General features: G+C 38.2%; 1 protein-coding gene across 1 annotated transcript; it reads right to left on the reverse strand.

The window, feature by feature from the left end:
• Window positions 1-1,766: 1,766 nt before the first annotated feature.
• LOC130922439 (twist-related protein 2-like) lies at window positions 1,767-17,250 on the reverse strand. Its single transcript, XM_057847236.1, has 2 exons — window positions 15,069-17,250; window positions 1,767-2,492 (listed from the first exon to the last, which is right to left on the reverse strand). Exon 1 carries the CDS (start codon window positions 15,823-15,825, stop codon window positions 15,259-15,261), a length of 567 nt encoding a protein of 188 aa, XP_057703219.1. The 5' UTR covers window positions 15,826-17,250; the 3' UTR covers window positions 1,767-2,492; window positions 15,069-15,258.
• Between the last annotated feature and the right edge of the window lie 4,173 nt (window positions 17,251-21,423).

Genomic DNA, 21,423 nt, shown 5'->3' on the forward strand with positions numbered 1-21,423 from the left:
ATCTTCAATGCCCTTGCTGATGGAAGGAGATTTTAACTCAAAATCTCTCGGTACATGGCCCCATTCATTCTTTCCTTTACACAGATCAGTCGTCCTGGTCCCTTTGCAGAAAAACAGCCCCAAAGCATGATGTTTCCACCCCCATGCTTCACAGTGGGTATGGTGTTCTTCGGATGCAATTCAGTATTCTTTCTCCTCCAAACACGAGAACCTGTGTTTCCACCAAAAAGTTCTATTTTGGTCTCATCTGACCATAACATATTCTTCCAGTCGTCTTCTGGATCATCCAAATGCTCTCTAGCGAACCAAAGACGGGCATGGACGTGTACTTTCATCAGCAGGGTGACACGTCTGGCAGTGCAGGATTTAAGTCCCTGGCGGCGCATTGTGTTACTGATAGTAGCCTTTGTTACTGTGGTCACAGCTCTCTGTAGGTCATTCACTAGGTCCCCCCGTGTGGTTCTGGGATTTTTGCTCACTGTTCTTGTTATCATTTTGACGCCACAGAGTGAGATCTTGCATGGAGACCCAGATTGAGGGAGGTTATCAGTGGTCTTTTATGTCTTCCATTTTCTAATAATTGCTCCCACCGTTGATTTCTTTACACCAAGCGCTTTACCTATTGCAGATTCAGTCTTCCCAGCCTGGTGCAGATCTAGAATTTTGTCTCTGGTGTCCTTCCACCATAGTGGAGTTTGGAGTGTGACTGACAGTGTGGACAGGTGTCTTTCATACCGATGAGTTAAAACAGGTGCCATTAATCCAGGTAGCGAGTAGAGCCTCGTTAGACCTCGTTAGAAGTTAGACCTCTTTGACAGCCAGAAATCTTGCTTGTTTGTAGGTGACCAAATCCTTATTTTCCACTCTAATTTGAAAATAAATTCTTTAAAAATCAAACAATTTGATTTTCTGTTTTTTTTCCCACAATCTGTCACTCATGGTTGAGGTTTACCCATGTTCACAATTACAGGCCTCTCTAATCTTTTCAAGTTGGAGAACTTGGTTGACTAAATATTTATTTGCCCCACTTACAGTAGAGGTTCCTCTTAGCCAATTAGATGCCAGCAAGTTGCTAGGCAATAGCCAATGGCAGAGCAGCTATAAGTATGTTACGTTGGTAAACTCTGGGAGCTACGAGTAGCAGCCCATACTGAATTTTTGACTTTCGTATCCTGAAATTTCTTGTGTAACAAAAGGCAATATTAAGCCGTTAAGGAGTGTCTAACCTGAAAATTCAACTTTGTAAAGACATTCGTAAGTATTTGAGTTATTTTAGCAACTTAAGATCATCTGCATACATATATGTAGTATTCAACAATCACTCTATGCCCCCCCCCCCAAAAAAAGTATATTATATTATTTAACCCTAACCCTAAATATGTATTGGACATACGACCAGTCGAACTCCCATCTAAATAAGAGACAATTTCAATTATTTACTGTTTTGAAAAATAATAATGAATAAAATAAAATCCGTGTTTCAAATGTGAATTCCCCCCCAAAAAATAAATAAATAAAAAGTGTGAATATCACAAGATTCGAACCCAATACCTCCCTTGTAAGGCAAACATTATAACTACTTAGCACTTTGCTCTCCGTTACAAAATGATACTACATAACAATTGAACCAAATTTGAAAACAATGACATTATTGCACCACAAGTCCCTTAATTCCCCCAAGCCCTACTGTACAACAACTTAAAATTTTCAAATAATGAAATAAAAAAAACTAATGGAAAATGATACATTTTATTTCAACAGCACACATCTTTTCTCCTCCAAGACTATTTAAAGCAATAAATGCAGCAATCACTAAAAACAAAACAACAACAGTTTATTAGCCACTGGAGTTGACATAAGAGATGATCACAAGCAGATGCAAAACTATACAAATTGAAGAGCAACTTATTCACCTTCTCAATGTGGCAGTGATTCCTGATCGACACGTATTTTACAACATATCACTCTCAAGAAATGCCGGAAATACAGCGAACATATGTTCTCGCGTTACACTATACCACAGCCCAACGTAAACAGAAATGTTTCCACGTGCATGAATGTTGGAAGCGGTTCACTCGCAATATTTACAAAGGAGAATCAGATGCGCTGAATGTGGTCCAATTACTGAAGAAGTGCTTAAGACTGGACTCCTCTTCCCATCCGCATGGCCTTTGAAAGTCAGAGTGATTAGCTTATTAGCATTTTAGCTGTAAACAATTATCAGCTGTGCCCATGTCAGAACAGCCCAGGGGCATCCATTTTATTTTAATGTCACTGCAGGCCATCTGTTTATCGACGAAAACATCGTTTGTAAGCGTCCAGTGCTAGACTGGTATGTCCTCATAGTCAGCTGGAGGAGTACATTTCAGTGTCACAAGTCAAAGACGTGTCCAATGAAGAGGGGAAGTGTTACCCCTTTTAAAATGTTAGGATGACGCTGAAGCAGGAACATTTCATTGCTGTCAGTCGGGAATTTTCCATTTGTTGGCTCTCTGCAGAGAAATAGAAAGATGGGTTAACATTCCGGCTGGCGTAATACAGTATATTGAGCACATATATTTTATTTGCAGTTCATATACGGTACTTTGACATACCGTAATTTTCTGACTATAAGCCGCACATGACTATAAGGCGCACCCCACCAAATCTGACACAAAAATGGCATTTCTTCATGAATAAGCTGCAGCTGTCCTCACTGTATTATGGGATATTTGCACCAAAAGATATTGACCGGTAACACTTTATTTGACAGCGGCATTATAAGACTGTCATAAGGCTAGTGCTGCAATGAATAATCGATTAACTCGAGTATTCGATTAGAAAAAAAGATTCGAATTACCGTATTGGCCTGAGTATAAGCCGGCCCTGATTATAAGACGACCCCCTCTTTTTCGAGACTCAAGTTAGAAAAAAGACTTTTTGAACACCAAATTAATTTTTAATACACAAAATAATTACAGTACATCCGAAACGATTATAACTAGGGTTGTTCCGATCATGTTTTTTTGCTCCCGATCTGATCCCGATCGTTTTAGTTTGAGTATCTGCCCATCCCGATATTTCCCGATCCGATTGCTTTTTTTTTTTTTTTTTGCTCCCGATTCAATTCCAATCCTTCCCGATAATTTTTCCCGATCATATACATTTGGCAATGCATTAAGAAAAAAGTGAATAAAACTCGGACGAATATATACATTCAACATACAGTACGTAAGTACTGTATTTGTTTATTATGACAATAAATCCTCAAGATGGCATTTACATTATTAACATTCTTTCTGTGAGAGGGATCCACGGATAGAAAGACTTGTAATTCTTAAAGGATAAATGTGACTTTGTATATTGCGACTAAATATTGCCATCTAGTGTATTTGTTGAGCTTTCAGTAAATGATACTGTAGCCATTTTACTTCTGCCCAAATGCATGATGGGAAGTGCAACCATGACTGTGCGCCGTGATACCAATTGATATATCTTCTCTGTGTTGGGAAGTAGAATAGGCTGTTAAGAAAAAGATCACTTCTACCTTTTTTCCCCATATTGCTTCCCAAGATTATTCTAATCGTTGGGAGAGGGGTTGTAAGGCTTTAGCCATTTAAAAAAAGGCTCCAAAGGATGCCAAAATTCATCCTACTCATTTTACGCTGCCTTTTAGCTCTATATACCATATGGGTAAAACGGCGCCATTATAGATTGAACGCGACAATGCGTGAGTGGGTCGTGCAGCGCATGCGTTAATTGCGTTAAATATTGTAACGTGATAAAAGTAAAAAAAAATTAATTCTCGCCGTTAACGCGATAAATTTGATGACCCTACTTTAAGCTTAAACTAAAGACTCTGGAAGAGTGTAACACATTATGTCTGTAACTTTAAATACAATTAGAAAACGATTTACTTAAAAAATATATATATATTTAAAAAAAGACATGTCCGATATTTTTTTGCTGATTCCGATACTTTGAAAATGACGTGATCGGACCCAATCGGGACATCTCTAATTATAACAATATATTTGAGAGAAAAAGCATGTTATTTTGCCTCATTCAAATCTTAATATCTGAACATTTAAATATGTAAACTTAAGTGCAATCACATTCATAAATGAACGGCTTCTGGTTTTTGAAATGTAAATAAAAAACCAATCTATTGTGATAAAACAACAAAACTGCAATAACTGCATTAACCATCAAAGTGAAGTCCAACTCTAACTTTAGTCTTGAAACAAATCTGAATAAGGAAAAATATTGGAATAATATAATGCAACTGGTTAAACTTCAGAGTAGTTGAGATTTATCATGACAGAACATCGCTTCAATGATATCTGGCGCCATCTAGCGTCATGAATGGGGAGAGTAGCTGAGATCTGTCATGACAGAACATCGCTTCAATGATATCTGGCGCCATCTAGCGTCGTGAATGGGTATAATGTCTAGACCGCGAATATAAGACAACCCCCTCTTTTTCAGTCTTATTTCAATGCAAAAAACCCCGTCTTATATTCAGGCCAATACGGTAAATTTTGCTGCCTCGAGTATTCGTAAAGTGGCGTTGTAATAGTTTATTTTGGAAAGTTTTTGCATTTAGTTTTATGGATTTTGGTGGATACACTGCCTTCTAGTCTGCCTAATTTCACATGGCTGAATCCAGGTGCTCTCTGTTAAGACCAACATAAGCTTTTTGTTTGAGCTAATGTTGTTTTTTTAATGCATTTATTTATTTATGCATGCGTAATTTAGTTTATAGGTATATTTTCCCTATTTTTGTGGGAATATGTCTGAACCATTTGTTAGCATTGTAAAAAAGTTTGCATTTTATAGCATTTAAGACTTTTGCTCTGTAAATTATCCAATTGTTCTTTTCTTGTACATCAATCTTAATTTATTTCTTTTTTATACCGTTTTAGGCTCAGCTCAGGTAATTAAATTTTTCATGTTCCTTATCCGATTACTCGATTATTCCAACTAATGGTTCATCGATTAATAGACTACTTAAATAATCGATAGCTGAAGCCCTACATAAGACCAAATGAACCCCCATGAAACATTGAACCATTGGATGCAAAGCTTCATTGCTTCAAGAAGCTTTATTTGGCCGTCAATGCTCCCTTGAGGGAGACAGTCAACCTTTGCTTCCACCTGCTATCAACACATTTGTCGTCCAACATGGTGTTATGGTGTTATACTTATATAGCGCTTTTCCACCTTTTCAAGGTGCTCAAAGCGCTTTACACTATCACGCCATCCACCTACTGGTGACGCAGCACCAGGAGCAATGTGGGGTTCAGTGTCTTGCTCAAGGACACTTAGACGAGTTCATCAGGGCGGAGACTTGAACCCACAACCTCTGGGGTTGGGGGACAACTACTCTACCACTGAGCCACGCCACCCCGGATGCCTCCTAGCATGCATTGCAGTGCTACAGATGTAAATAACAATCAAAATTCATGTTCTGTGCTAATTATTTCTTCAGTTACTGTTCCAGTTGTTTCATTAATTGCTAGTTATGGTATTTGTTAACACTTTATTTGACAGCGGCGCCATAAGACTGCCATAAGACCATCATCATTATGACATGATACTGTCATGAGCATTAATGAATGCTTATAACAGATGTCATTTAGTGTCATCCGGCAAATAATCTTGCTTTTGAATGGAGGTAAAAGAGTCGAGCTGGACATAAATGGAGCTAGTGACATAATTTTCCGGATGACACTTAACGACATCTGTCATATGCATTCATTAATGCCCAGGATAATGTCATGTCATAATTATGACGGTCTTACGGTAGTCTTATGACGCCGCTGTCAAATAAAGTGTTATCTATTAACCCAAATTAATCAACAAATAAACCACACAGCACTATAAGATAAAGGATTCAAAACTAGGGGAAAAAGTAGTGGCTTTTAGTCCGAAAATTATAGTACTTCTCTGGTGTCTGTGCGTATGAATCACACTACATTACAATGGTACCTCTACTTACGAATATCCCTACATACAGAATTTTCAGGTCACAACACACCTCAACTGGAAAATATTGCCTTTATTGTTAAAAAATATATTTCAGGATATGAAAGGCAAAAATACAGTGTGGGTTGCCACTCGCAGAACGTAACATACCTAGCTGCTCTGCCATTGCCTAGCATCTTACTGGCAACCAATTGGCCAAGAGGAACCTCTGTTGCATATGAAGGGCACTGCCCCCCAGTGGCCGAAAAATGTCATTGCATGTACTGTAATTTACTTTTCTATAGAGGTTGACGGCCGTGTCACAGTTGGTAGCTGGAGTTGTTTTTGTTTTGTTTTGTTTTTTTATACTTTTACGTATATATATATAAATATATTAATACATGGTTTTTAAGTACTTCAAATGTTATAATTATGATAAGTTTTAAACATGTTACTGTCCAAACAAATTATTTCTAAACAAGAATAAAGTAGAAAAATGCTTCTCTTTATTAAATGCTTCATTGAGTGAGTCCACCAAATCCATTCAAGCTGCTCACTTACACACAATGAGTTGCAACAGCAACTGTTTAACAAGTTAAACAATGATTGACGCACGCGGTGCTTTGAAGTTTCGGCTTCCAGGATTCTCTGGCAAGATCAAACCTCAACGTCCGTCAATCATCGTTAATTTTAGCAAGCAACTCCAGTGCACTGCCTGAACAAGAAAAGGAGCAGGAGGGAGAGTGAGACTACGTGATCGGATCGGGACAGCTCATCTGTGTTTTTTTTGTTTTTGTTTTGTTTTTTAAATGAAAAAAAATTCCGCAATGGACTGAGGGCGCGAAGTTTGAAGCGCGAAGTAGCGAGGGGTCACTGTATACAGTTTTTGTCACTTTTTGCGACCACCAAGTAACTGCAGCTTGTGTTAAGTTTGTGCATGGGACGCATAAACCGTCGAGTGTTTTGCCGATCAGATCAGCACCAGAAACGTAAAAACAGCAAATGTGATTTTTTTACTGTTTGTAAAAAGTCTTAAATTGGTAAGAATTGTGGATTAGAAAAGTGTTTTTGCCAAGCGGAGACAGTTTTACTGCCATGGGGACATGCACAGTGTTCGCCCAGTGGTCAACCCGGTGTTCTGAAATTCCTTCTGCCCCGTGAGACATCCTACCAATGCCAAGTGTGCATGCACACATTGGTCAAAAGCAGCGAGTATCTACAGTTTTCATTTTTATTGAGTCTTATTTTACCTTTTCATTGCCTCAAAATACTTTTGGCGTGTGTTTTCCTCTCATGGGTTTTAAGCATTCTGTTTTTTTGTGGTGACAGCTTCAAAACAGAGTGTTGATCTATTAACCACATTATTCACATAGTGTGTTGACATGTGCCGATTACCGGTTTGAAGGTATAACGGGGTAGGAAAACGTCAAGGTCAAGATTTTCCGTCATACCGTCCCTTAGGTATTAGTTATTTTTTCATGTCTCAAAAATGCATGGAGAAATCCCTCGCTTGCAAGCTATAAGGCTCAACCCTCCCCCACCGGTTGTTGCTCAGTGTCAGTGAGTCAGCTGTGCTACACGATGGCTGGAGAAGGTCAAACTCTTTCCACCATCGAAGAAAACGAAATCACTGGTATGGGAATACTTCGGCAACAGAAAAGTTACGGACAGCTTAGACGAAGGAGGGCCAACCGACATGTAAAACATGTTTGTGCAGGATGGCTGCCAAGGAGGCAATACCTCCAATATGATTTCACATTAAACAAAATTAAAGGTTAGTAAACACTGTCATGAATGTTTCGCACCAGCTACGAGAGTTAACTCCAGCGTGTTTAGTGTGTCTCTCGGTGGTAAAATGTGGTGTTTTTTTTCCTCTTTTTTAATTATCTGTGTTGAGAAAGAGTGTGTGTAAAATGTAAACATGATACAAGTCATACACACGTGCTTTTTAGGGAAAATAATTCAATTATTTTTGTTCTGATTGTAATAATGTTGAGCTGTGGCTGTGGGTTTAGGCTCACTTAATTTATTTTCATTTTATTTAGATTTTTTTTTTTTATTTACTTTTAACTTAACATTATACTTTTGATATGTTTTGAAAAATAAGAATCCTGTTCAATAAGAAAAAGTTTTGGTTTTTTTTAAACCAAGATATCTCAAAGTAACACATTTTAGAGCTGTAATTGCAATACCGTGAAACCGTGATATTTTGGCTTAAGATTATCATACTGTCAGAATATCATACCGGCACATGCGTACACCCTTATTTGGGATTTCTACGTTGAAGTAATTTCTTAAGGCATTTAGTGCTGCAACGATTAATCGATTAATTCGAGTATTCGATTAGAAAAAACATTCGAATGCTGCTTCGAGTATTCATTTAATTAGAGTGGCGTTGTAATGGATTATTTTGAAAGTGTTTGCATTTAGTGTTATTGATTTGGTGGATACACTGCCTTCTAGTCTGCCTCATGTCACATGGCTGAATCCAAGTGCTCCCTGTGAAGACCAACATAAGCTACGTTTTAGTTTAAGCTAATGTTTTTTAATGCATTTGTAATTTAGTTTATAGGTATATTTAGGCTATTTTTATGGCAATATGTGCCTGAACCATTTTGTTAAGATCATTGCTAAAAAGTTAGCATTTTATAGCATTTGAACTAACGGACTTTTGCTATCTAAGATAGCCAATTTTTCTTTTGTTGTACATAGAGCCTCCTCTATTTATTGTTTTATACCGTTTTAGGCTCAGCTCAGGTAATTTAGTTTTTCATGTTCCTTATCCGATTACTCGATTATTCGAACTAATGGTTCATCGATTAATCGACTACTAAAATAATCAATAGCTGCAGCCCTAAAGGCGTTATATGCATTTAAACCAAACAAGATAAAAACGCACGATAGTATTATGGGTGTCAAATTTAGCTCTGTTAGGACATTTCGCTGGGGTAGACATTATGGCAGAAAGCCACAAAGAAAGATTTTGAAGATAAGAAAAAGGGCTTTGGGGGGGGGGCAGTCTTAGTTAAAATGTCAGGGCATTGATGGAGCATGCGTGGAGTAGAAAAGTATTTTAAATTTACTCTAAAAATCCTGCCATGCCAAACAGGATTACATACACGTATACTGTGCATCTTCAGTGACGCATGCATGCCTAGGTGTCAAACAAGCCGCTATGCATCATCATGCCTGCAGCTGCATAGACGCAACCCCCGACAACAGTCAGTGTGTACAACAGTCAAAATACAAATTTCTCCTTTTGAGTTAGCGTCTAAAAATAAAGACCACTATCAGAAACCACAACTTGTGCATGAAGCTTTTAAAAATGAGCAACATCTGGTCTCACATGAGTCCAGAGTAGAAGCCTGAGATTTATGAAGAATCGAAGCGCGCCTAACAGCTACTTAGGCCAAAGTGTACGTAACGCACACACGTGAACACAGAAGTGAAAAGCGTTGTGATTATAGTTTATACAGAAAGAGGACAATTGTTTGTCCGTAACGAAACAAACATCTTATTTTTAAAATGCCACATGAGCATGTTTTGTGTGTGTGTGATTATGTGTTTGGTATGAACTGTCGAGTTAATCGTAGCGAGACGCACTCCAAGTGAAAAGGCAGGCTATCATTTTGCTCGTCGTGATGAAGCCGTATTGTCTTTCCTTTTTAACAACAAAAAGACGTCTAGACACAAATCAAGAAAACAAAATAGTTCAGTCGATAAGGATTTTGAATAAAACTATATAAGTATTACATAAACAAGTACTAAGCTGAAAGTTATATTGATTGTACAAATTAAGTTGCTGTATCGCTGTAGTTCACTTTTCATTATTATTATTAATTCGTTTTTTTTTTTATTTTAATGTTTTCCTTGTGTTGGTTTCTTGTAATTTGGACCTTGAGAGAGTTAATAAAATGTAAGTTGTAAAATATATAAAAATAAATATATTTCAGTATTGAGAACGTATCTAACCAAGTCATTTAGAGAACGAAATGTTTGCATATTGACAGTAAATAACAATTAGTTATTTTATACAATGTTTAAAAATATATATATATATTTTAACATAGTGTAAGAGGATGCTTTTGTGATGAGTACCCTTAATGCATTATTTACCTTCCAATATGGCCATTAGTGATATATTTTGAGATTTACAGTATTAATCAAAGAAAATTATTTGAAATGTATTATTTATTTATGAGCCTATTTATTTTACATTTGAAACATTTAGTAGCGACACATCTCCCAAGGGATAAATAAAAGTTTATTGAATTGAATTGAATTGAATTGAATTGAATTGAATTGAATTGAATTGAATTGAATTGAATTGCAGAGATCACTAACATCTTGCCTCCAGGCATGTTCTGAGAAAAGGTCACTACTGCTAGGACATTTAGGTTTTAAAAGTGATCATTTCAGCTTATACACACGTACTGAGGTCTCATATTGATAAGTATTAGTTTCCTATCTTGTTAAATTCTTATTGATACTTAACCCCTTTAGATCTGAGCATGCTGCTGAAGAACATGACGAGTTTGCCTCTCTAAATCAATAAATGCAATAAATTTAGTTGCTGTTGCCACTTCTGGGAGATTATTAGATGGAACTTTAACGCATTGAAATCAAATCATGAGAATTACCACACCCTTTTTGCTATTTTTGGCTCTTTGAACATGGCTGAGACAAAACACAACTTAAAAAAGGCAAACTTAAGTGCTGATTTCTCATTAAAAATAATGTAACATTAAAAATAACCAATTAAAGCATGAGATATTACCGACCCCAAAAAAATTGCATTTTGTTCTGGTATTTGAGTACCGTATTTTTCGGACTATAAGTCGCATCTGAGTATAAGTCGCAGCAGCCATAAAATGCCCAACGAAGAGGGGAAAAAAACATATATAAGTCGCACCGGAGTATAAGTCGCATTTTGGGGGTAAATTTACTTGATAAAATCCAACACATCGAACAGATGTCATCTTGAAAGGCAATTTAAAATAAAAAATATAATAGAGAACAACATGCTGAATAAGTGTACAGTATGATGTTACATGATGCATGGACAACGTAATGCGAACATAGCCGGAATGTTAACGTAACACAGCTATTAAGAGTTATTCAGTTAACTATAGCATAAAGAACATTCTAAAAAGTTTACCAAATCATCAGTGTCACTCCAAAACACCAAAATAACATGTGAAATGATATAATAATGTGTTAATAATTTGACACATAAGTTGCTCCAGAGTATAAGTCGCACCCCCAGCCAAACTATGAAAAAAAAAAAACACTGCAACTTATAGTCCGAAAAATATGGTAACTTTTTTTTAGATTTTTTTTTTTTGCCCAGCAGAAAAAAATACGTCTGAAGGGGTTCAAATGGTGAGAAATCATTTCCCATCATTAGTATCTTCACATAGATTAACATCATTAACGATGATTGAAAATATGAGTTGATTGAAGCATTTGAGTGTTTTTTTTAATTCAGTGGTGTGTATCAAGCTGGTGTAATGAATCAGTACCCCAGAAGTAGCTCTCAGTTTCAAAAAGGTTACTGACCCCTTCAGTGGGGTAATACGCTTCTCCTTCCCATTTCCATCATTAGAATTCGCTGTCTTCACTGATTGGCTAGGACACATCACTTGCTTTTACTGCTTTATCGTGAGACACATTTACACTTGGCCAGTTTAAGTTACCTTCATGGCTCTTTGCCCTGCAAGATTCTAAGATTATAGATTGGTCATGTAAGATTGAGTTTTCTTTTACCTGCTATCACCGTTGAAAGGTCTGATTAATAAATTGAGTTAGATTAATAACCACTATAGACCTCATAACACAACTAATCTTTTCATGAACCTTTATATAGCTATCATTATTGTAACATTGTGGCCACACTTTTTTTTTTATTAAAAAAAGCAACTAATCGTAGAAATACGATGAAAGAGCAATTATATAGATGCAAAAAAATCTTGACTCACTTTGCAGCATTAGTTTGAGTATTAAAATAAACAATCTGGTAACACTTTATAACTATCTGTTATAACTAGTTAATACATCATTACTAAACTGTTAATAAATTATATATTGTGAACTTGTTAAGTGTTCGTTAACAGTTTGCTGTGATATATGGATGTTAAATCTGTTGGATTTTGTGCTTCTGCCATGGGATGGCTAAGTATGAAGAAAATGTTCAACATTTCCTCTGTGGTGTTTCATTGGTAAAGTAAAGCACACAGAAAGGCCTATGGGTGGAACAATCTTGAGGTACAAACATTTAGTACGTCAAATTTCTGTATCTCGAACCTGTTCTACCTATTTGCTGTTCGTCAAAGTTTAGTAGATGGTTAGCATGCTATTAACAACTAATCTGTAAATTATAAGTTAAAATATTAATTAATATTATTATTCTAAAGTAGCACTTATTCCTCATTTACTAACAATTAAGAAATGAGGAGTAGTTGCAACTTTAGAATAACGTCCCAATAACATACATAAATTATCAACTGATCCTTTACAAATCATTAGTTAGTCATTTACTGATAGTTTGTTTGTTGTCCATCCATCCATCCATTATCTTCCGCTTGTTCCGCGTTTGTTTGTTGTATATAACTAATTTATAAGGTGTATGAATAAATCATTAGACAAACAGCTTACAAGTCATTTATTACTCCTTAACCATCAGTTTATGATTTCTTAATTATGTATAAGGCATCATTATGAATTATTACCAAACTGTTACCAAACTGATCTGTAAAGTATGAGTTAAAATATTAAAGTACTAGCTATAAGGTTATATTATTGGGACTTTATTCTAAAGTAGCACTTATTCCTCATTTACTAACAATTAAGAAATGAGGAGTAGTTGCAACTTTAGAATAACGTCCTAATAACATAAATAAATTATCAACTGATCCTTTAGAAATCATTAGATAGTCGTTTACTAATAGCTTGTTTATGGTATATAACTAATTTGTAAGGTGTATGTGTAAATCATTAGATAAACAGCTTACAAGTCATTTGTTACTCGTTAGCCATCAGTTTATGATTTCTTGACTATGTATAAGGTATCATTATAAATTATTACCAAACTGTTACCAAACTGATCTGTAAAGTATGAGTTAAAATATTAAAGTATTAGTTACAAGGTTAATATATGTTATTGGGACTTTATTCTAAAGTAGCACTTATTCCTCATTTACTAACAATTAAGAAATGAGGAGTAGTTGCAACTTTAGAATAACGTCCCAATAACATAAATAAATTATCAACTGATCCTTTACAAATCATTAGTTAGTCATTTACTAATAGCTTGTTTGTGGTATATAACCAATTTATAAGGTGTATGTATAAATCATTAGATAAATAGCTTACAAGTCATTTATTACTCATTAACCATCAGTTTATGATTTCTTAACTATGTATCAGGCATCATTTGAACTATTATCAAACTGTTAGCAAACAATTAACAAATGAACAATAACTCATTCATTAAGTTTACTAATAATCAATTAACTAGTTATAACGGATAGTTATTACAAAGTGTTACCAAAAATCCTCATGTAAAATTCAAAAATCACATCTCTTCAACTTATAAGAAGCGTGGAGCACATCTGCTCCTAACACACGTGCACGGTTCCGGGGTCAAGTTGAGATGCTTTGGCCCGCTGCGGCCCACAATGTTGCGACGTTGTCTCTGAAGGCCCCTGCCGAGCTGATGATAACAAGCAGAGCCGGCAAAGTGGACGGTAATGACTACCGCGTTGCGTTCAAGGACGCTCGGCCTCGGCTTTCCGCCGGGGCCCTCCGAGATTTCGTAATAAGCGAGGGAACACCTGCGGTGAGCGCAGGCTTTCTTGTGCATGTCTGGACACTGTCATGCACTCCATCCATCCTTTAGTAGGTGCAGGGGGGACTCGTCTCATATTAATACTTCAAAGCATGTGATTTTTAAAAAATTTAGCTTCATTCACTGATACCTGGATGCGTGTTTGTGTGCGTTTACTTCGTCATTGGCGAGTTAACACATAGGAAGTAAATATCACTGCTCTATTTACAGATTAGGCACACACACATCGGTGCACACGTCTGCACTGCTAATGAGAGCTGACAACAAATACACACTGGCGCACATGCACGCCTGACCCCAACCCGAGTCCACACACCTTCCAAATAGCTCACAAGTGTTTCCAATCTAAAGGTTCCTGCTTGTCTGGGCCCCAAGCGCCGTCGGTTGATTGCATGACACTGGATACAACATAGAGCACGCAACATGCAACATACGAAATCCCCCCACTATGTCAAGCGAGGGGCAAGCTTTTTTACTTTTACGTTGTTTACCTGTTCAAGTGTCTGTTGGATTGTTTTGAATGTGCAAAACTGCAAATAATGGAATAAAAATAGTGCTTCATTCTTAGAATGTTGCCTTTTCATTTGACGGATTCTGATTTTTCTTATTATTTGATTTTATTTGAACAAATTTAACTTACTTTGACTGCTTCATTTTATTTAACTATCACCCTACAAAGATCTTTAAGTATTGATCTGAATTTAAGAGGATGCAGACAAAGAAGCAGACACAAAAGTTAGCATTTCCTTTTCGAAATTGTGAAATATTGAGGCGATCTCTAAAAATGTAATGCGTGTTTATGTTTTAATGATTTCAGCAAGGTGCCTATAACAGGTTTGGAACTCAGTGTTTGTAGATAGCTTACGTTTTGGATGCATATTTTTATTTACGAGTCCCCAAGGATGTTTGCTTAAAAGAATCTGGGATCTGCATTTTTTCCTCATGAATTACGAAGACTTAAAAACTAACTGAAACCGGCATTTTGGTTGACTTCCGATTCCATTCAATACTCTGAATAGTTTGTCTCTAGAAGGCTTTACCTGATCTCACAAGCATCTGAAAATCATCCATTTGTTTAGGTTCGATCGCTTCGCCCAAACAAAATACAACCGTTTCCTTCCTGCCTTGTTATTTATTTGTTGAGCTCAAAGACAAATGTTGGCATACTGAAGCATTTTTTTGGTACTGTATACAACACAGAGGTAAACATGCAGGCCCATACGCTGATGTCATAGGGAATTCAAGTCTATGTGCGTGTGTGTGTGTTTATTAGTACCTGACGGTTAGCATTGGAGCGTCTTCCTGCACCTGGATTAAACTGTGGGATAGGCACGAGGAGCGCAGTGGAAGCAACAGTGATTGAAAAAGGGGGACAGATTGATGAAAGACATGAGGTCAGATTTAAATAAGAAATGTACAAAAGAGAGAGTGGGAGGGATAGAGGTGAAGACAGGAGTGAGGGGGTCCTAGTGACTGGCAGACATGGCCCAGGCTCCTTCCATCCTCCAGACAGAGAAGGCGTAGCTGAGCCTCTCGTGGGCCAGGTAGTTGCAGCTGGCCAGCTTAGCGTCCATCTCGTCGCTTTGCAGCACCTGGTAGAGGAAGTCAATGTATCGCGATGCCAGTTTCAGGATCTGGATCTTGCTCAGCTTGTCCGAAGGGAGCGTCGGAATGATCTTGCGTAGCGAGGCGAAGGCGTCGTTGAGGGACTGCGTGCGCTGGCGCTCCCGCACGTTGGCGATCACCCGCTGGGAGTGGAGGTCCTCGAAAGGCTGATCGGGCCGTGGGCCCAGCGAGGCGGGAGCCAGGCTCACCGCGGCCGAGGGGCTCTTCTTCACCCTCTTGGGCCCGCACGGCAGGAGGCCGGTAGGACTTCCTGCGGCGTTATCCTCCGTCAGACTATCTTTCTTAGGATGAGGGGATCGTTTTCGATGACCTGACTGGTGACTCTTCTTGGAGCCTCGTTCTAGTTCTTCCTCGCTGGCTCCCAGACCTCCTTCAGGGGAGTTAGTGCAGGACATCTCTTCTCTCATCTTCCACCTTCTGAAGTCTCTTTGCTTGATCTTTAGCCTTTCCAAAAAAAAAAAAAAAAAAAAATAGATTTTGATTTGTCCTACGAGTGATTCTCCATCGATGGTAGTTCTCGAATTCCTGCCTGTTCAGTTTCCCTTTAAAATCTGGCAGACAGAACAACAACAAACCATCTGACAGGTCGCACCACCGTCACCCTTTTTATAACCAAACGCTGAGTCGGGGCCTGTGGGCATATTTCATTGGCTCAGCACACTTTCAGGGGGACGTGGTCAGGGCAGGGAAGCAGGAAGTAAGCGTCGGCTGGGCGTGGAATGTGAAGATGGGGGTAAGTGGTCCTCTCGGCCAATCAGAAGTCCCGACTTAATGTTGCAGTGATGACTGAGACTTTATGGTTTCCAGATTGGGTTCACATGCATGCTCTCGTCTCATTCACTGTTGCACAAAAAAGACAACTAAAGGGAAGTCGTTAAAGCCCAAATTTTTTGAACTCGTATTCTTGAAGACTTAAGAAACTGTCAAAGAATTCCTGACTCAAACCTCATGTTGTCTCGAAACCAAATTTCCATGACCAGATTTAAAAGCCATATTCAGAGCCGTTAACAGTTTTGCTTTGGGCAATGACACAAGCCTGTTTTGACCTATTTTTTGCCAGAATATTATGTCCTTCAAAGAAATCTGTTCAACCTGAATAGGCTTCAGAATTCCCTCTCTGGAGACGTTGAACCTTCAAACCTCCAACACCTGATCAGCGCTTGTTCCACTGATGACCCAACACTTCAGCTGTGCGGATCAGTGACAGAACAACCTTTGACCCCCTTGTGGCCCAGTGACCTGAGACTGCAGAGGTGAGAGAGCACCTAATTGTGCTATCCATGTCCTCGGGCTCGAGTCAACATATGTTTCTCTTCCTCAAATTGGGAAGCAAAGAAATGGGATTCTGCAGATCCTGATTTTAACAAACTAGTGGTAGTGACGCAGTGGGCCCCACCATTTCAAGACAACATTTTGTGTAATGATGGGAGAGGTGTAACAGTTGGATACCACATCTGCATCAAAGTCAAATGGCTCTGGTTCAAATCTTGCCCATAAATTGCATTTTCTCACCATGCTTGCGTACTCCTAACCTGGCATACCAAATTGATTGTTCCATATCTCCACGTGATTTTACTACACAAATCAGTCAGGGAAAGATCCAGTCGAGACTTTCTTCATAGGATGACCCTCTGAAAAATTTATAAGGCTGAAAACACTCAGGTGACTTGAAGTTCCGCTCTGAGACCCCCAATTTGGCCAAATTTCAAAATTGTCCTATATGTACGTGTGATACATCATTGGAAAGCTTAAAACCTCAATTTTCTGGGGAAAAGAAAAATTTTGAACTGGATTTAAAAATAAAAAATAAAAAAAATAATTAACTGCAAAACCCTGACTGGAGGTGAGAGCACACGAGAGCATAATTAAAGACGCCACGATTTTAACGAGATATTATCGCGTACTTACGTCTTTTCGATCCAAAACTCCATGTAGCATGTATCACCGAGTGTAAAGACACAGCTGTGAATGGCCACAGCTGGATTTGGGGGGGATTTTATGGGTGAAACATGGTAATATAACAAGGGTCGTGATGCAGAAATCGCAGACATCAAGGAGTGGTCGAGATTTTCATTTCGATATATTTACCCTTTTAAAACGTTTTTGTTTTTTGTTTTTTTTTTCAATTTTTCTTTGTTTGGATCGATTATTTATCATCTAAAACAATGGGGAAAATGCCACAGTAACGAAAAAAAATACAATTCAGCGATAGTTATGAGGTAGATATCCGTGACTTTTTTACAGATGCCAATTTTTTCATTGTGTCGTAATTTGTTTAAAAGTTTAAAATATGCGAGTGAATAATTATTTAAAGTAGTTTTTTTTTTTTAACTAAATATTAGACATCAATTAATGATTCTAAGCTAAAAATGACATTTTGAATGATAAATACGATTACTTACCCTCTTTTTATGGCTAGTTTGAAACAAAAATCGGTAGCACGACGTCTGTACAAAAGGGGTTTCCAGGGTAAATAATATTTCTGGAAAAAAACTTGGGAAATCGACCTCTCTACGAGAACCGCTTTGCCTCCTGCCATAGTATTCAAGCAGATACCGTTTTTTTTTTTCCAGACAATAAGTCGCAACCGAGTGTAAGTCGCAGCAGCCACAAAGTGCACAACGAAGACGGAAAAAAAACATGTATAGGGGCGCTTTCACATTAAACCAAGAGGACCAGGGTCCGTTTGGAGAGCTACCTCACAACACTTGCAAATTACTTGTTGAAAAGGTTCAGGATTCACACTGTGCCAACCGAACTTTCCGAGTAGCATCACGTGGATGAAAGGCGCACTCATTGATTGGACAAATAGAAGAGCAAATACCGTAGCGTCACAGCTTATGCTAGCATAAAAGTCGCCACTCGGCCAGCGGCGGGGTTGCTCTCTCCCGACTCTATGCCAAGCAAACTGGGGTATATAAAAAATGCACAGGTGCGTTCCCTCTCACTTTCGTGACTTTTTGGACTGTCAAATTGTCACCACTTCCAGGAGAGCTAGACTCACGAAATGGGCATCCCGAGAGACTCCGCCTGTCTCGGCCACTATCACTCTCACACGGTCCGTTCAGGAACAGCATGCAAAACACAACCGCCACATTAGAACCCAATTCTGTGTATCAAATGCAACTGCTTAGCTTAGCACAACAACATTTGTGTTACATTGCCAGCGTAGGAACGGAACTCGTTCGTAACATATATGCATCTAAAATAATCCTAAACGATTTTATTAGCAATTTTAATACTCCTGTTAGAAAGGTTCCTTGGGTATGCCTTCGTTCCCATAACAACCAGTTAGTTACTTCCTGTTATTGTCCTACGTCATACGCGCTGCGTATTCTAAGACCGAGAACAGGCATAAGGTGCGCATTTCGAGCAGAGGACTGCCACCTGTTAGAGGAAGTGTTCATCTGTGCGCTTCCACAAACGAATGTAAGTATTTCCTCTTCATGTCATAAAGTTCTTATGATAAGTTAGAACCGTTATCAGCGCGACCGTTTCGTGTTTTTACTGTTACGTTGGCTGGTTGCTCCCGCTCGTCCTTGCTGCATCGAGGAGAGCGTTGGTTTACATTATAATCGCGTTGCACATTTGTGTTAAGAGGGAATGTGTTAGTTTAGCATTTTAAGAGAATGTTGTACATCCATATGAGTGTAAAGTGCTTTGTTTTTGCCACTTTTATGGCCAGGATGACCGCACGTAGGCCTGTCGCGAGAACAAATTTTAGTGTGCGATAATTATTCTCATAAATTATTGCGATATGCGATATTATTGCGCCCCCCCCCCCCCAATTTTTTTTTAACCAATTTACAATAACACAGTGAGAATACAGTATATATTAATAGATCAAGTACACCCACTTAAACGCAATAAATATTTACTCTTAAATTCAAAAATACTTTTTAAGAAATGACAACTTGAAACTATAGACCATGCCACTTAAGTAAAATACAACAATATCAATACCGCACAGAAACAAAGAATAAATAAAATGTGTTTTAAAAAAAAATTTTTTTTTAAATTGCAATTAATAACTTAAGCATTTAGGCAAATGAAAACTTTTCTCGTCATAGTTTCTGCAATGGTGTTCCATAGGGATGATATGATACAGTTATTAAGTCATGGTTCGGTACGATTTTTGATACGGGGGACACGATTCTAGATCCGATTCAATACATTTAATGCTCTGTAAAAAAATATATTTTTTGTTTCGGTTTTTTTGGTGTTTTTGTTTTGTTTTGTTTTTTTGCTAACGAGCAAAAATTAAATTGCCATCATATAAACATGCATTTTAGTGCATAATATTTATGTGCTTACTTGTTAATGATCTGAAAAAAAATTGTATAAAAGTGCTGAGAACAATCTTTACTGTTTGTAAAGTGAGGCAGGGCACACTGTTGATTGCTACAGCTCTGTTAGCAGCTAGGTTTACTACATGAGCAAGACATCCTATTTGTGGTCCGAATCCATCTGTGTCACGTACTGAATTAACAATATTTGCAACATTATCTATAGTCACTGGTATGGATTGATTTGGCCTTCTTAACTTCCATTCAGTCATGACAGTTTAGAATTCACCGATGTAGTATATGGACTACGTGTCCCATAATCACTCTGGGCTCACGTAGCCAATGGCATGGGACACATCTAGCACATCTAGTTTGCCATTTTATGATATCTAGTGTGTGCATGCATTAAAAAAGTTAGCAAGCGCCGCTGAAGTCACGTCTGCTCATTACTACACATCACCAGTATATGACAATCGACTTTCTTAATTTCATTCAGCTGTTCGTTGTCAAAGCGAGGTTGTTCGTAGCAGCCAAGTTAGTAACAATGTTTTGGCGGATTTCGTTGTAAATATCCGGCGTTGTGCCGAAAAATAGCCGCCCCGCGTGAAATGTCACTCCTGACGGGAGCGCCCACACGTCAACAACACCGGCGCGCCATAGATGGTCCACAGTCACTCCGGAGCACTGACGCGGCCGGTATACGTTGAACAATAGGATATAATGGGAACGATTAGCTCCGGCGCTAGTTTTTGCCGGACCTGGAACGAAGATGCATTTTGTGCAGTTGGTAACGAGGAATCCGAAATTTTAACAGCACGTCTGCCGCACGCGCACACGCACGTGCACATGAGGCGATAAATCGCAGCGGAAAAATTACTGCCTTCATTTTTATTTATCGCGCAATAAATGGAATTATTACATATTGCGACAGGCTTAACCGCACGTGCATGCAAAGTGCTTCCCGGTTGTGCGCGCGCACTTGGCCACCCCCACCTTTGTGTTCATTAATACTGTGCAAGTCATGTATGTGTGTTATTGACTGCTTTACAGTCAATTTGCATTGTTTATTGCATCAGCACTAATATGATGTAATTTTCTTTCCTTTCAGAACCACATATATACCCACACATTCCCATCTTCTTCCACACACATACAAATACATCAGCATCTTTCCACGCATGCTCTCATCTGCTCACTGAGTGATTCTTATATCAAGCACCATTTCCTGTATATAGTTGTGCCTAGAGGCGTGCGAAATTTCCGATTCTTAGATTATTCGCGATTCGGCCGTGGAAGATTCGAGAACGATTCACAAACTTTCAAATTCCGATTATTGAATTATATTAGATCAAGCGGAAGTAAAACACAGTCAGCACGGTCTTTGGGACGCTATGAGGAACGGACCGAGAGTAAATATCATGTTCAAGTCATGCCGCTAGATAAAAAAAGCAATAATACCTGATTGCGGCCAACAGCCGCTACAAACAACGCCTGGTTGCTAGTTGCTACAAACAAACGGCTACAGTAGATATTAAAGATGTCCCGATCGCCGATCGATCGGGTCCGATCATGTCATTTTCAAAGTATCGGAATCGGCAAAAAAATATCGGACATGCCTTTTTTTAATTTTTTTTTTTTTTTTTTAATTTAATTCGTTTTCTAATTGTATTTAACGTTACAGACAAAATGTCTTACACTCATCCAGAGTAGTTTTGGCTT

The sequence above is a fragment of the Corythoichthys intestinalis genome, chromosome 9, assembly GCF_030265065.1.
Source record: "Corythoichthys intestinalis isolate RoL2023-P3 chromosome 9, ASM3026506v1, whole genome shotgun sequence".
Lineage (NCBI taxonomy): Eukaryota > Metazoa > Chordata > Actinopteri > Syngnathiformes > Syngnathidae > Corythoichthys > Corythoichthys intestinalis.